Raw genomic sequence first — 17,295 nt, forward strand, 5'->3', positions numbered from 1 at the left:
ATCTTGAAGGTCCCTTCCAACCTAATGATTCCATGATTCTGTGTGCACATTCTAAATGCACATTTAATTATTGATGGACCAAAATCCAACAGTAGTGTTCAAAGGTAAGCTCAGGGGTACAGTGACTGGAAGGTTTCTGGAAATTCCGGGAAAGTCATGAGAGATGAAGTACAGCTCCCTTAATTGTTTACTATAGTGGGAGCTCTGTATGGAGCACTCTGGATAGTGTTTCCAAAACCATCATTTGCTCTGCAGTGGCCATAGAGACCTGAGAAACACCTACAACTAAATGTTTTGTCTTCTAGAAATAAAAACCTCTCTCTGTGGGAAATCTGAAGAACTTGGTATCACAGATGCAGGTAGTTCAGGGAAAGTGTATGTGGAAGCAAAGCTGGGTTTCATTATCGAAGCCTTAAGACCTTTGGTGAGACTCTAACAGATCCTTATCTAGATGGAAAAAAAAATCACATAAAAGCAGGAATCTACACTCCTTTACTGAGGTTATATATTGTACAAAAATACTATAATCATTAATAAAAAGTGGGAAGCGTAATGCGATGTGTTCATATGAGGGACTGGTAAAAACTGAAAAGATTAAAGTTCGTTCGTGGAATTAGATATTTCTTTTTTCAGATGGAAGTATTTTAAGCAGATAATTTAATAATATATATATGCTTATATAATGGATGTGAAAAAACTACTTAACCTTCCATTGTTAGATGATGCACCAAAATTGTATGGACTTGACTCAGCTTAAGGAACTGCCATTTTGGCACTTTAGGTACTGACATCTCACACAGCATAAAGGAATTTTTCCAAAGACTAAGAAATTAATCCTGCCCACCAGAAAAATCTGTTCCATAATGCTGATTAAGGCATCACAGGCTGAAGAACTTTGTATGTGTGGTAGCTGTCCAGCTTCCTATAAAACAAGTTCTAGCTGTGATGCAGCAGAGAATATGTTAGGAAATGGCCTCATTCCTACTATGCCACTTTTTTAATTTCCAAAAACAAAATTGCCAATCTATAAGCTCAATTTTCTCTGCTTTAGTGAAAGCAAGCATGGCATGTGTGGGTGCAAAACAGCGGCTTTGAGTGAATAGATCAAGATACTAAAAAATTCCTGCAAGTCACGTATGTGTTCTCCGTGGCCAGATTTTCCTGCACTTGCAGAACAGTACTCTGGGACAGCAGGGTGACTTAGCAATAACTAGCATTAAGGATGCTAGTTATAACCCAGAGGCACAGTCAAACAGCATATGCCCTCTGGTTGGAGACTTGAAAACTTTATTTTGCAGTAGGTAGGAAAGCAGGCAGTCTCCTCTCCTTCTCTCCCCCGACCCCTTCCTTCTCCCGTTCTCCCATTCTTGATGTGTGAGCATATGAGGAGTACACCCAGCACCATTTCAGTTCCACTTTAAACACAGAAAAAACCCGTGTCTGTGAGGAAAAATAGTGCTTGGTCAAATGCTGCTAGTGAACAGACGATCTTCTAGAAGCAGTTGGTCACCACTGAGCATCCGTGATGTAACACTGCTTCATCCTAGAAGCTGCAGGCAAGACTCGGTGCAACGTGGCCGAGGAATTTTTAAGAGAGTGAAGGACTGCTTCGCAACTCAATCCAAGAAAAGAAGTTCCTTCAAAAAGGGGATCTTCTATAGGTAGCTGCATTTTCTCATAATCCTTTCGCTTTGCATCCATAGGCGGTATACAGCAACTGAGGCAACCGAGTGTCATGGTTTAGCGCCAGCCAGCAACTAAGCACCACGCAGCTGCTCACTCACTCCCCCACGGTGGGATGGGGGAGAGAATTGAAAGAGTAAAAGTGAGGAAACTCATGGGTTGAGATAGACAATTTAATAGGTAAAGCAAAAGCCGCGCACACAAACAAAGCAAGACAAGGAATTAATTCACCACTCCCATGGGCAGGCAGGGGTTCGGCCATCTCCAGGGAAGCAGGGCTCCATCATGCGTAATGATTTCTTGGGAAGACAGATGCCATCACTACAAACATCCCTCCACCCCTTCCTCCATCCCAGCTTTATATACTGAGCATGACATCATATAGTATGGAATATCTCTTTGGCCAGCCTGGGTCAGCTGTCCTGGCTGGGTCCCCTCCCAGCTTCCTGTGCATCCCCAGCCTTCTTGCTGGCAGGGCAGCACAAGAAGCTGGACTGTCCTTGACTGCTCAGCAACAACTCAAAACATCAGCAGGTTATCAACATTTTCTCATCCCAGATCCACAACACAGCTTCACACTAGCTTCTGTGAAGAAAATTAACTCTACTCTGGCTGAAACCAGGACACCGAGTAAGCTCACATCTGTTGTATGTTGTTTGGCAAAACAGGTGTGGAGAGAGGAGAGGGCCTGCTGCAGCGGGAACTCCCCAGAGCAGGCAAGGGAGTGGTCACTTTGCACCAAATTTTTTGTGGACATAAATACAGTAGTGAGGAAAGAATGAGGGATTGGGCAGAGCCGGAGCTCTGTGTGCGCTTAGAGACATTACTGACATTATTCACTACACAGCTCTGACAGTGTAGGTGTACTTAGAGGGTTAATGTGCAGGACAGATGATGGGAACATGCGTTATGTGAGCAACCCATTAGTCTTCTTGTATCATCAGGAATACAGGTAAGACTTTGAAATGTGGGGGGAAGAGAACCTAAGCCCTCCCTTGCCCAATTCCCAGCCTTCTCACTGTGGTTTCACTCTTCAAACTACCTGCTGAAATGAACAATTCTACTTAATGCTAATATTTAAGTGTCGTCATTAAGTGCTAGCATTAGGTCATCTCTTCCCAAGAGCTGTCGCAGGTTCCACAAGACAACACTACTGCCTTACTTCAGCTTTAAATTCACAGGGGTGAAAGCAGTAATAGAAATATACAGTGTCATCACTTACCAGTCACACAACCAAATTCCCCAGGCAGATTTTGGAATTGCCTGTTTACAAAGGTGTCTTTATTGACGCTTTGTCATTGAAGTATCACAACTTTGTGCAGGTATGCAATAACAATAGTCATGAGGAGTACAATTAGTAACAATGTATAATGAGTGCATTATCCCCTGGAAATATGAAGCCTAATAGTTTAGTGCATTCAAAAATATTTAATAGTAGTTTTATAAACTCAGGAGTTTCATAGTAACATAGAATAGTGACCTAATTAATTCATAGTTACTGAGAAAATTATTTTTGGGTGGTTTTACCTGTAAGAGCAATAGAAGTTTTCAAATCTGCACTGATGAAGACTGACATCCTTGTTTTATTTCAATTGGATGTACCTCACCAGGTGGCCAGTTTAATCTGATTCCTATTCATGGGACAGAGTTCCTTGCTGATGGAAAAGTTCAGTCAAGGTGTATAATTCATATCAGTTTACCTGCTAACATGTAACTTTTTTACAGTTTATACTCCAGCATTCTCCAACAGATGTTTCACCAGGAAAAGCTCATTTCAAATAAATATGTTGCTGTTTAAAAACTCTCCCCCTTCATGCTAGATCACAGGCTCATTTTTCTTAGAAATTATCTTTTCTAAATGTAAATGTTTAAAAGTACGAAAATGCATTCCAAGAAAATAATTAATGCTAAAGAGGCAACTTGACTTGTCTCACATATTTCTAGCTTACTAATATAGTAGAGGTACTTGAGGCTCTCAAGCACCAATCCACCTTACCATCAATAGTAGCATTTGTGACAAAACCCTTGTTCAGAATCAAGCATTTCCGTCCAGGTTTTATTTTTCTATTCTTATACAAGGAAAGTGTGTAGCTATAGATGATAGATTTTTGCAAACCACTTTCTAATTTTCTTTTTAAAAATTAAGGCATTACTGGAACAAAAAGAAAGCACAGTCTTTGATGGTTACTATTTAGCTAAATGAGGCATTGAACGGATGACAATTATCTCAAGAATGTTAGGTCAGTTGAACTCAGATCTCACAGTAACAGGATTGTGTCACACTGATTTTGACAATGTTTTGGAGACTCTAAGGTTTGTTAATAATTCAAACTGTTTTCACATCTTTGTCAGCTAACTGCTGTTTCACTGCTACAGGAGCTTACAAATAGCGTAAGCAGGTTTCAGTGACATTTACAATATTTATGTGCATTTTTATTGGTGTTTCATTCAGCTTGAATGATGAAAATGTATAGATATTCAAAACCTAGGCATGAAACACCAAGTTAACAGCATTGCAGAGGAATAATTAAATTATTTCCTCTAAAATTAGACTTTCCTGACACAATCGTATTAATATTCATGTTTCACTGTTTGCTGTGAGTAAAAAAACCTAAATTGCAGCCCAGTGTGATGACAATATTCCTTTTCAAGTAGAGCATCAGTAACTCATGATGGAAGGACAGGATCTGCCAAGTGCTTTTATGCAATATTAATTTATATGATAGCTGGATTTCTAGTATTAAATAGCCAAAAAAATACCTGAAGAAACTCCTCTATAAGAAGCATGAGAAAATTTTCCAGAAATATTACCAGAATTTTTTAAGTCTGTGCTTAAAAATAAAAATTCTTTAAGTGCTTTTTGTTTAGTCCTTTCCTACCTGCCATTCTGTAATTGCTTGGTAGGACTTTTCTCCCTTTCCTAAGTGTCATTTAAAATTCCCCATGCAGAGTGGGTGCTCTGTCAGGTAAGTTTCATTTTCAGAGAACAAATTACTGTATCCCTGGGGTGAGAGTTCTTCCCCACAAAAAAGCCAGGATGCACGTTTGGTTCCAAGGATCAACAGAAATTTATGTCAGCTTCAGGAAGACATAACATGAAAGACTCATCTTGCTACATTGACACTAACTTATAAAACAAAGATATAGTATAAAAATTGTAGGAACACTGTACAAACAAAAATCAGTGAAATGCTCATTAGAACAGAAATTCTTCAGTTGTATGCTGTAAAAATGCATAAAGTGTAAACTAAGATAATGTGAGAGTATGCCAAATTTTATTCATATTTTTAAATACAAAGATGATTTGGGAAGATTTATTAAACATACCAGTGAGACTGGTATTTGAGTATAGTGAGTTTATTCCAGATACAGAATGACTGTTTGCTTTAGACGCGTATCCGGTATGCTAAGCTTCATTGCCTAATCAGTCTATTTCATCAAGGAAGTCTGAGCTACAAAAGCTAAATATTTTTTATTGTTTTATACTATTAAAGTAATGTTATAAAAATAAAGTACCAACATAATTTCATTTACAACAGGAAAAAAAGCAGCTGTATTATACTTGGCTCAAAGTCCATATCTATATAAAGAAGTGTCCATTTAACTAAGCTAAAAAAAAAAAACAACCCCAAAAAACAACCCCAAGAACCTTCAGTTCATTAAACATGAGGTTCTCTGGTTTTCTTTTACATTCACTGTAGCATTATCTTTACAGTATAACGCCCCTTTTGAAATACACTTTAGCTAGTTATTTCATGACTCCTGGTTTTTAGATCATCCATTCTATGCAGTCATGTTACCATACAGAATTATTATATACAAGACCCCAGCTATTTAACATATACACAAAAATGATGAATCTCAGGCTTTAAGAATACAACACATCCAGTATGCCCAAGCGAAGTCCTTGCAGGTGACAAGGAACATCGGAGCACTGGTTGGTGTTTTATACTGTATGGTGAACATAAGTGGACAAAGAAATGTTTTCTTGGTAACAGGTTATTGAAAAAAAAAAACCCCAAGACAACCACCAAATACTAATACATATAAGCCTTCACAGTTGCTCCTGATCTAAGTTTTAATTGTGAAATACCGATGTGAAATGTTAAGACACTTGCTGCATAGAAATAGGTTTCTTCTCAAAACGTGCTGGATCCTTCCAAGTCACACCCACGGTCTCCACCCAGGAAAGAGTCGGCTCAGATTTTTAGGGTCCATGGCCTGCTGTATGAGGAGGTTCACCTGCCCTCCCACACTGAGCACTGTTCCCTCCTCAACGCCTTTCAGCTTCTCCTGAAGCCTCATCAGGACACGCTCAGCCACTTTGTTAAAACTCTGGTCGTCACTGCTGGCAGGATGAAAAACAGAACAACAGCTACACTAGATATGGCTCCTGAACAGCACGAGGAACATTCAGTAAGAAAACCATAAAGCAAGGCAACAGAGCAGTAGGCAAAGGCTGAGAAAAAAATCTTGCACCTGGCTTTTCTTTTACATTCTTGTGGATCAGTATTGAGTGTAGAGCTCATGTCAGCCTCATCCTCCGGCCGCTGCTGCAAATACAAAGCTTTCAAGGGGTTCATGGTCCAGTCAAAAAGAGGGTCATAGAGCAGCACCTGCGCAGTCAATAAATACCTATTTAATTTAAACTGTTAATTACAGCTAGTTCAGTGCCCTAGCAGGAAGAGAAACAGTTGGTAATGCTCACACCTACCACAATATTAGGCGGTTTGGATTTTGTTTTTTTTTTTAAATCCAACAGAATTGTGCTGAATTGCTTAGTTGACAATCCAGCAATAAAATGGCATCTGATCACTGGCAGGTATTTGCATTGTTCCATCTCAGCAATGAAGAGGTCATTTTATTAATATTCTTCTAGGCACTAAATATCATCATTATTTTTTAAAGCACATTTTTCAAAACACACTTTAAAGTGCTTTAAAAAATTACTTTAATTCTCTTCTTTGTCACTTATACAAAGAGGATTTCATTCAATCGGCACTACTCATGCTAGGAATGTTGCACTATGGCTAAAAGTGTTTAGATACTGAAGAGAAAAAACTGCATATGCCTGAAACAAATAGTTCCCATAGAAAATGCAAACTGGTCATAATTTTATTGAAGATTACATGAATTAGCAAATCTGGCCAACACTACTACATTCAAATTCAACAAAAAAACCCCCTACATGAATATTTGTTATAGTAATGCATATGAAAACAAGGACAAGAAACTGAAGAAGTTCTGGCAGGTTACTACCAGAAAGAATGAAAAAATGCTTACCTCTACAATAGTCAGCAAAGCTTCTTGAGAATTTCTCATAACAGCCATTGTTTTCTCACAGCATCTAGAAAATATTTTACTGTATTTTTAGATTCTTTTTGGTAAAATGCAATGGTATTTTCATAATTTAAATAATGGATATTGGTACCCTTCTTAAAGGCTAATTTTTAACATATGAGTAACCTCTCTGGTATATTTCCATTTTAGGAAAACAAACAAACAAACAACAACAGAGACATTTAGAAAGACCAGAAGGAGACTGCACAGTTCACTGATTATATTCCCTGTGCGAAAGAGATTACCTGGTTCACTGTCTGAAACGTTTCTGTATGCAGAATTAGCCACTGAGTTAAGACTGATCGCTGAGGAATGCCACGATGGCAGAATTGCTTGGCTGGATGGAAACGTGTGCGCGAGAGGTGCTCTGCAACACGTTGGAGAATCTTGGTAGCGTTCCTTTATACGACATGAGCAGATCCAGTAGCCAGACATTAAGCTATTTCTGAAATCTCTCCAGTGAGTTTAGGTACAGAAGTGGTTACCTACATTCACTCCCAAGCAAACTAAGCTGTGGAAGGAATACGAAACTCTCCTTATGGGACAGGTACTCCAGTGAAAGAGGGATTAGGCCTCCTGCCTACTTCAGGATGAGAACACACACAACAAAGTTAACGATGTTCACACCCAATCCTGAGATGACTTGTTTATACACTTACATTTATACTGTTCATTACAAGTCAGTGTGGCTGAGGCAGAAACAGCATCTGCACCAGTACCTTTTATACCGTATTTACTTCAGCTGGAGCCAAACAGTTCATGTTTTTCTGTATCATGGGACAAAAGTTTCAGAAGTAACATGAAACTTTGAATTTGACAGCATCATGTTTAGAAGTGGCAGTGACTGTTCCTTCGCAGGACAAAGGTATATTAGGAATGACTTATAAACATTAATTGCTACCTTACAAAGACAGCACTTACACTATGTACTTTTTTAAAGACATGACATATGGGGTTTGCAACTACTATCTTCATGAACGTCATTAAAGTCTTAAGTGAAACGTCCTGCTTTGTCGGGCTCTCTTGGCTCATTCACAGGAGATAGGATGGAGGCTGACAGAAACTCAGCCCTTCTGGAATTCTTCTGCTTTACAGCTCAGATCTGTGGGATTTATATTTTGCACTTGCAAAGTGCTATCAAATACATGATCCAAAAGAGGAAAAGGACTGCAAATTACTTACATAAAATTGAGCAGAAATAACAGAGAGAAAAAAAATGGTTCAAAGAAACTTAATAGCTCCAAATATATAGTATAGCTATGAAAGAAATACATAGTTCTGAATGAAAAAAATCCAGCAGTTTAAATCAAGGGGTACAATTTAGCTGGGGAGCCTTTGGAAGCACTGAACCATCCCTGAATTCCACCAGAGGGTGACAATAGCCCATTAGTTAGTGAAGAATATGAAAAACTGAGCAACAATAATGAACTTGTAATTGATTATATAAATAAGAGCACATGAGTTAGAGGACAGCATTTAGGTTTGGGCATTACCAGCAGAAAGATCTGAGTCTCCTCTCAAGCATCAAAACTATTTAACATGTAACAATCATGATGCTGAAAGTGCTCTGCTGCCTCCTTACCCCTATGCAATATAGGGGCACTTACCTTCTGAACACTCCTTCCACGCCAGTAATACCCATTCCGTCCACAATGTCCCTGGTTAATCTAAATGGAACAGTCTCTGGTGTGGGAAGGATTTTACCTTGCTCAAAAGCAACCCCTAAATGAAAGGATAATAAATGTTTTTAAAAATGTTAAAGGAAAGAAAAATTAAGGTTCTCTTACCCGTCCCACTTACCCAGATCTATATGCACCAGTTCTGCCGTTTGTTCATCTATCAAGATATTCTGAACATGTCTGTCTCCAAGTCCAAGAATGTAGCCAACTAAAAGAAAAAGGTAGGTGCTGAAACCACATTTACAAGCCATAAAAACCAGGGAAAATTTAACAAACAGCAGGTTATTAGAATCAGCGTAACACATGCGAACAAAAGCGAGACTATTTCTTCCCCCATGTATACACATTACTCCAGTAAAGAGCAAATGCCATTCCACAAATCCAAAAAGAAAAGGTTAACTAAATGCAATTGCAAAAAGGTTCTTCTCATACAGATGTGTATTGTTTTATCTACTCCACAGACTTCTTGCCCGTTTCTCTCTGTAGATAGGTTAACCCAACAATTTCACAGCTTTCCAAAAAAAAAAAAAAAAAAAAAAAAAAGGAAATGTACAATAAAATTAGGGTTTGTTATTATTACTATTTTTAAGAAAACCTTTTAACTCACAGTATCATATCATCCAGAAAACAGGACTGGACATAATTCAGTCCATAATTCAGTTGGGGCAGCTCAACTAACTATACGTAAATAGTTCCTGAGTGATTCTTGTCTAAGTCAGTTTTAAAACCCTTTAGTGACACAAATTACAAGATCTTTCAGGTAAGCCTATTTGAGTGCTTTATTGTCTTTAAAAGTAGAAACCCTCCACGTTAAATCTCCCTTGCTGCCTGTTACTGTTTTTCTATTAGCTGATGGACATGGATAGCAGTAGCGTTTCCTATGTCATCAGTGACATAGGCAGTGGGACTGAGTGCATCCTCAGCAAGTTTGCAGATGACACCAAGCTGAGTGGTGTGGTTGACACGCCTGAGGGATGGGATGCCGTCCAGGGAGACCTGGACAAGCTTGAGGAATGGGCCTTTGTGAACCTCATGAGGTTCAACAAGGCCAAGGGCAGGGTCCTGCACATGCGTCGGGGCAACCCTCAGTATCAATACAAGCTGGGGGATGAAGGGGTTGAGAGCAGCCCTGTGGATGAAAAATTGGACATGAGCCGGCAATGTGCATGCACAGCCCAGAAGGCCAACCGTCTTCTGGGCTGCATCCAAAGCAGTGTGGCCAGCAGGTCGAGGGAAGTGATTCTGCCCCTCTACTCCACTCTGATGAGACTCCACCTGCAGTCCTCTGTCCCAAATGGTCCAGAGGAGGGCCACCAAAATGATCAGAGGAATGGAACGCCTCTCATATAAAGAAAGACTGAGAGAGTGAGGGTTGTTCAGCCTGGAGAAGAGAAGGCTCTGGGGAGACCTTATTGCAGCCTTCCAGTACTGAAAGGGGGCTGCTAAGAAAGATGGGGACAGACTTTTTAGCAGGGCCTGTAGCGACAGGACGAGGGGTAATGGTTTTAAACTGAAAGAGGGCAGATTCAGACTAGATATAAGGAAGAAATTTTTCCCAGTGAGGGTGGTGAACCACTGGTACAGGTTGCCCAGAGAGGTGGTAGATGCCCCATCCCTGGCAACATTCCAGGTCAGGTTGGACGGGGCTCTGGGGAGACTTGCTCTAGTTGAAGATGTACCTGCTCACTGCAGGGGGGCTGGACTAGATGACCTTTGAAGGTCGCTTCCAACCCAAAGATTCTATCATTCCTACAAAAATCTTTCATCTGAATTCTGCTAAGCTGTAGATTTACTTAAATTTTTTTTTCAGCAAAAAAGGGGGGTATATAAGCAACATGCTAACATTTAAAATAGAATCTACCGCAATGTATACAATCTACCATCAAATGTCTTCCAGAGACTCAATACAGAACTGAGTCATCCAAAGGAAATCAATAATCCAAGTACATTTATTTCCTTATTAAGACAGAAAAATCAAAGGAAAAAAATGCCAAAACTTAAAAAAAACCCCAAAGTTTTCAGCCATGGCTAGTGATGCTAGTACAAAGAAAGTAAAAGATTAAGCTTTTCAACTCAGTTAAAACATTTGAGGCTACAGAAGAAATGAATAAATGTTAAATCAAACCAACAGAATTACTCAGGTAGAAACTTTAAAAAAACCTACCAGAACCTAAAAATACAAACCCCTATATAAAACACAGAAACACAGAATTTCATTCTGTCTTTCTACTGCAGAAAGCAGTGTGCAGGAGGAATGACCCAGAAATCTTAATTACAAAAATAATGCTAGTGTTCTTGTCGTCATTTTTTGCCCCCTACTCACCCTTTTCTGACATGTGACAAAAGCAGAATAGCCGTTACCTCTGAAACCGTATAAATTCTTTGTTTACATAATCTAAAACCTCAATGTTAATAATCTAATATAATACCTATAGAAGATGTAGCCACACTGCGAGTGTACGCCAATCGTTTTTCAAACCACACAGCTGGATCCAGGAACTTTTCCATGCAGAAATAACGAAACACAGGCTGAAAGTTCTCGCAGACTTTCATGAAGATGTTATATTTCTCTTCAGAGTGTTTCTTTTGTGCATCCTTTCAACAAATAAGAGATGTTTTCCCCATGACTGACTGCTTTGAAAGGAAATTACCTCTTCCCTTGAACGAAATACATACCTGCTTTCTAGCCCCCTCCCCTCCATCAAATGCTGTTCTCGCTCCTTTCTCTCTCTGAGCCATGAATTAATGTCAGCAATCATTAATGTACCTATCTATCGGTTTTACTAAACAATTATATTTTCATACACAAGTCATGGGCTACATGTAAAACACACAGTCCCATTTCTTTGGCACAGCAAGTGTATCTTTTTATATGCATGTACAGGTAAATGCATCTTGCTGGGAGATACTTCCCCTTGCACTCTGTTCTACTACCTTTGCTTATCTGAAGGCTCATGTCACTGTGAGAAAGTCATTCTCACTCATTCACATGCAAAAGCTGCACAAAGCCAAGCTTAAATGTATTTTCATCCTGTTAGTCCTATACAGATTTAAAAAGAAAATAATTTCTTGCACCATCATGGTGATATAAAGTAAAATTTGCAATTTTCAAAATGTATGGTGAGGTGGTTTGTGGAACTAAACTAAACCAGCTGAATCCATCTAGCAGCTCTACCTACCATCAGAAAAAAGAACCTTCCCCTACTTGTATCTACTGAACCAGGTATTTTTCTGCCAGTTTACATAAGGTCAGTTTTCTTTTGGCTTAGCTCCCTGAACTGGCTCGCTGTCGGAGGACAGAGGGTACATGGCTGTCATGGTGGAGAAGCCAGACCCTTCACACTGTCTAATGGCAATTAAGACATTACATTAATCTCAGCTGCATTCCAAACCCATATTTTTACTTTCAAGGACTAGTATTTAGAATTTGGTTTATTCATGAAAATAAAATGATTTTTCAATGCAATGAGAAATATGACAAATATCAATTAAATCCGTAAGATAATATATATCTGGTTCTGTTGGGTCTCTGTAATGATTATTTTAATTCCAATACATTTATATTCTAGAAGAGTTCACAGACTTCTTGGAGATTCAGCTGTATTCAAATCTTTCTTGCAACAGTCATTCATGTAGCAATTTTTGATTTTGCAAAGACTCTTACCAGGCTACATTCAGATTAGTCTGACGAACTATTACTTCCATGCCACTGGTCATATTCGTTATTATATACTAAAAGCACAGTATATAATTCTCTGTAAATACGTAAAAAACCCCAAGTCTCTGTGTAAAAGAATGTAAGCCAGATATTTTTCTTTAATTATTCTGACTCACCATCATTATTTTCTGACACTGGTAACTAGTGTAGTCTTTTGGCCTGTATCTCTTGTGAGCTCCCTCTTCGACATTCACAAGAAATTCCCCGATGGGAGTTGTTCCCGAGCACCACTCAAGCACACCGCTTCTCTGGGAAAGGGGAACCACCTGTAAAGCAAAACCACGGCTGCATGGGGGAGGGTTATACACACACAACTACTAACACGCATGCTGCGGAGCATGGGTGCGTATTTTGTGTCTGTTTAAAAAGAAAAAAGACCAAACCATACAACTGAGCACAATGTATGTTCTAAATACACATAAATATACATATATAAAACACATTCAAGGTTTTTTTTATCAAATACTTGCAAATTTCTTCCTAGCCCAGAGAACCTTCCACAAGGTACTCAGTACAACTTAATGATTATACACAATTTGCACGTTTGCATCGGTTTTCTGGGTGACCTGCAATTGCCAACAGCTTGCTATGCCTGAACGGGATAATACAAGCATTGTGCAAACTGCACATAAAAAGTAAAATCTGGAACAAACACATGGAAGCTGTGTGAACAGATTAGGCTTGTCGTCTTCTGCTTCCCACCCTAGGGAACAGTTTCTCACTAACTGGCTGTAATAATTACCTCAACTGCTGTAGGAGACAGAACTGGCCAGAATGAACAATCTTCTGTCCTCAGAGAAATAGCTACTGCCCGTTTCCTTCAATTTTCTTTTCTTATGAAAGTCTCTTTATCTCATAATGCAACTCCCATCCTCTTTTGCCCTCCTTTCATTAATTTTTACACACATAACAACCTGAGTCTTCATTGAAAATTTTTCAAAAAATGTGACTCTAACTCCACCTGTGATTTCTTAAAACTACACTAGCAATTCAGATAAGCTCTTTAGAGATTCTGGAGTGCACATTTCTCATTTGTCAAACGTAAGAACTTTTAGTACTTATTCAGAGGTCGCCTTCATAGCTATTATTGTAACCCCAAGCACATAAAAAGGTAGGAAGAGGGGAAAGTTCAAATACATTTTCTGCATTCGCAATAAGAATTTATGCCCATATTCTCAATTCCAAGAAAACCAGTTCTGCAATTCAAATTCTGCATGAACAGACCCTAGATGGGACTTCTGGATTCAAATGCAAGGAATACTGCACGACTAAAATTAATTATTAAATAATTAAGGAATATCACAAGAGAATTCATAAACAAACTCGTAGGCTCAAGTTTAATGACTAGCAACTTCCAATTCAAGGACAGTGCATGAAAATTTCTTTTCAATTATATGTTCATATAAAGAAAGCTTTGAAGATTATTTAAACATATTTGGCCTCAGAAATTTTTTTAATGATTCGGAAAAAACTGTATCGTAATAATTGTTCTAATTGGAGTAATTAAATTGTAATAATTGCTTATTCTCTACCTTAAGGAGCAGTGACTATTTTAATAACGCATAAATAAATATACTTTTATATTGTCTTGGGTTAAAAAAAAGGAGAATGGGAAATACGCTTTATCAGTAGCATCTATTCCACTGCTGCAGCAGCTGTTCAGGGTTACCTTGTATCTTCGGATTGTTAATTTTCTCTTTCGTGTTTCAGTGTTTTGCTGGAGCAATGTATTGCACATCTGGAAAACCTGTTGCATGACCGCATCTTGTCTCAGGTCATCACGCCCCTTTAGCATAAACAGAAAAAGGCAGTTAAAGAACACTTTCAGCATCCAACTTCTTTGTTCAGCAGCTTTAAAAAAATATTTCAAAAAATTCCAGAAAACACAAATTACTTTTCCACAATAATCACAGGTAATAAAATGGAATTAACAATCATTTTCTCTCTGTACTTGGTTTTCTAATAGTGCTCAGCTGCTTAAGCAGAGCCATCATCAACTTAAATCATCACCTTTTTCTTTTTTTTTTTTTTTTTTGACAAATATTATTTGACTAAGGTTTCAATCAACCTACATGCCTTATGGTATCCTTTTAAAAATTGCATGTTTCATTCACTATACTTAGCAATCCAGCACACAGCTGAAGCCGCATCCATTGGTACTGCAGTTCTGATTACTGGATGCAGATCTAGCGATTCATGCAAAACTTTCTGCAAAAACTTCAAAACTCTGCAAAACTTTCAAAACTACCCCATACTTAACAGCAAAACAGAATTCTCCCAGCAGCTGCTGAATGTTCACATTCAAAGACAGACAGAATGAAATCAACCGAGTTTAAAGAGAAATAAAGTTTTTTGAGAAATTTGTGTTTCTGTGTGCGTGTTTGTGATTGTCTCTGAATTGTAATTCTTTTTATGTGGGGAAGAAAGAAAAAAAGGAGGTATTTAACACAAAATGCTGATGGCTTTTATTTGCTGTACACTCCAGGTCACTAGTTGAGACATGACCACACAAGTGGCAGGTCTGGTAGTTGTCAGGTAAGCTACAGTATATTATATGCATTGTTGAAAAATAATTATCAAAATATTTAACATAATTATTAATTATGTTATTATTTATATTATTGTATTATTATATTACTTATTATTACTTTGTAATTTCCTTTATTAAAGCACTCTTGAACTGAGAAAACTGACACTGAACTGTGAAAAGTCTGCTCATGGTACAGAAGTAACTGTAACATAAGAAAAGACATGAGAACTTAAAAAATTTCCAACATGCCAAGTCTCCGAGATGTCACTACAACTGACAGAACCTACCTTAACCAGCTGCCTTCTTTCTTTACCATCTGATCCTACACAATCTATTATTTTAGGCAGATTCAGGCCTCCTGCTAATCGAAATTCTGGCTTAAAAGACCTTATTGTCACCAAATTTTCATATTGTCCTGTGGGATCCACCTGAAATTATAAATTACTTTAAAATTAATATAAATATTACCTCCGTTTCTCTCAGAGAAAGTGGTAAGGAGTTGTTTGCAAACCTTGTTAGCAGCATATGCTAAATATTAATATGAGCATTCCATCATCTACTAGGATAATACCCACAAAGGCTACAAAAATATGCTAGGCAAATGAGAGAGTTTGATTCCTCCTTGTTGACCTCATTGGTAGAGGGGCCTGGTGCTGCAAACTTCCAGTAAAAAAGGTCTGACACAATTTCAGCTTGTTCCAAGTAGCATCCTCTCAAGCCAATGTTCACGTACAGCTGGGGGGGATTAGGCTTACGTTAGGCTACAAATGGACCCAATCTACAATCCTAAAACTGTTGCAATCTACAGGATCTGTATCTTCAGCCATCCTCCATATCCCCATGCCACAAAGCAGCCCTGCTCAGCTGTAAGGAAATACAGCTGTTTACATCACTGACTTCCAACTATTTCAGATAGGTTCTACTGGAGAAGAAGACAGACATAGAAAAGGACAACAGAGTCATGCAAAGGAACTACACCTGGGGCCAACAGGAGCCCTACAAAAAATTGCTATTTAGCATGGGTGGCAACTTCTGGTGTCCCTTGGCTTGCTTTATTTAGCTTTATAGACGCAGCCTGAGGCACTTCAACATACGGAAGTTTGGCTTCATAACACGTAAATTTTAAGTGGCCGGCCCAAAAAACAACTCTACACTCCTACAAGTGTTAAGCTTCCTTGGTAGAACGTGCGGCATCTAAGAATGAGTGCCCATGCACCCATGCAATCAACCACTTATGCAAATAGGAATGGATCATTCACCATTACTGAATACTAAAAACATAAGCTGGCCATTTAGGAACAGCCACAGAGGCATATCTACTAATTCTCACAACTTTCTGGACATTAAGTGCCTCCCTGAAACTCTGAGCTAGCACCTACAAAATAAGATCCTCTCTGTGATTTAGGTAGTTTATCACCCCCTTTGATAATGAAAGACTAGTCAGTGGTAGCAGTGGCAGTGACAAAGCCATCTTCATACAATAAGCCACTATCCAGCAAATGTAAGACTTGGGGTCAAGGTCTTCCAAAGCCTAAGGAAAGTGTCTCATGCTGCATCTCCCATCTGACAGGAAAGCACCCCTGGCAGGCTGACCTGTAAAGAACATGGGAATTTGATGAAGATATATGCCCTGACTGCCCTTATAAAAATTTGAAGTCGATGCTAAGATTGGACATTATAGTGTATATTTATTTCAACTTCAGTCACCTTAATTTCCATGGTAGGAACAACAACATCCTCCAAGTTCTTCAGTTTAATAATTGGCTGGTCAGCTGGAATACTTATTCCTTCTGTAATTAAAACAAATTTATATTTCTAAATTCAGAACTATAAACATACATCAAAGGTCACAAAAACCAGCTTACATTGCTTTTGGGAGCCAAAACCTCACTGCATGCTTCTGTTGAGCTGATGAAGATGACCACAGGACAACTGGAGTTTTCTGGAGTTTCATACTCAGAAAGTCTGAACCTTAGATTGCAAGTAATTACTGACTTTTAACCCAGATTAAGTTCTACATTTGTCAAAAATAGGACAGAGTGCTAGCACAGTATCTCCTTTAACTAAATATCAATATTCAGAAATATACTATTTAGTCCAAGAAAATAAAATATATTTTCACTATTAAAAACAAAAATAATTTTTCCAAGACTTACTTCTTTGAGTTTTCCATGGAGTAGCATCTACATTTGCTAATGTGATGTAAGCATCACAAAGTGCTTCAATGTCTCTAACCATATGAGCTCTCCTTTTTCTTACGATATTGATTATATTGCTAGCAGCCTCCATTCTGTCCTAAAAAAACCCCAAACCAACAGAATACAAATATCAGATCTTGCAAACTA

General features: G+C 38.4%; 1 protein-coding gene across 1 annotated transcript in view; it reads right to left on the minus strand.

Moving 5' to 3' along the window:
• Positions 1-5,847: 5,847 nt before the first annotated feature.
• Positions 5,848-17,295, minus strand: part of LOC104620002 (serine-protein kinase ATM-like) — a 32,300-nt gene continuing 20,852 nt past the window's right edge. Inside the window, exons 17-27 of the mRNA XM_010286067.1 lie at positions 17,107-17,245; positions 16,658-16,740; positions 15,238-15,378; positions 14,090-14,206; positions 12,537-12,686; positions 11,132-11,297; positions 8,824-8,910; positions 8,631-8,745; positions 6,967-7,030; positions 6,163-6,299; positions 5,848-6,028 (exon numbers count right to left, since the gene is read on the minus strand). Coding sequence (XP_010284369.1) covers positions 5,848-6,028; positions 6,163-6,299; positions 6,967-7,030; positions 8,631-8,745; positions 8,824-8,910; positions 11,132-11,297; positions 12,537-12,686; positions 14,090-14,206; positions 15,238-15,378; positions 16,658-16,740; positions 17,107-17,245 — 1,380 coding nt within the window. The remainder of the gene's footprint in view (positions 6,029-6,162; positions 6,300-6,966; positions 7,031-8,630; positions 8,746-8,823; positions 8,911-11,131; positions 11,298-12,536; positions 12,687-14,089; positions 14,207-15,237; positions 15,379-16,657; positions 16,741-17,106; positions 17,246-17,295) is intronic.

The sequence above is a fragment of the Phaethon lepturus genome, unplaced genomic scaffold (assembly GCF_000687285.1).
Source record: "Phaethon lepturus isolate BGI_N335 unplaced genomic scaffold, ASM68728v1 scaffold33984, whole genome shotgun sequence".
NCBI classification, from domain to species: Eukaryota; Metazoa; Chordata; class Aves; order Phaethontiformes; family Phaethontidae; genus Phaethon; species Phaethon lepturus.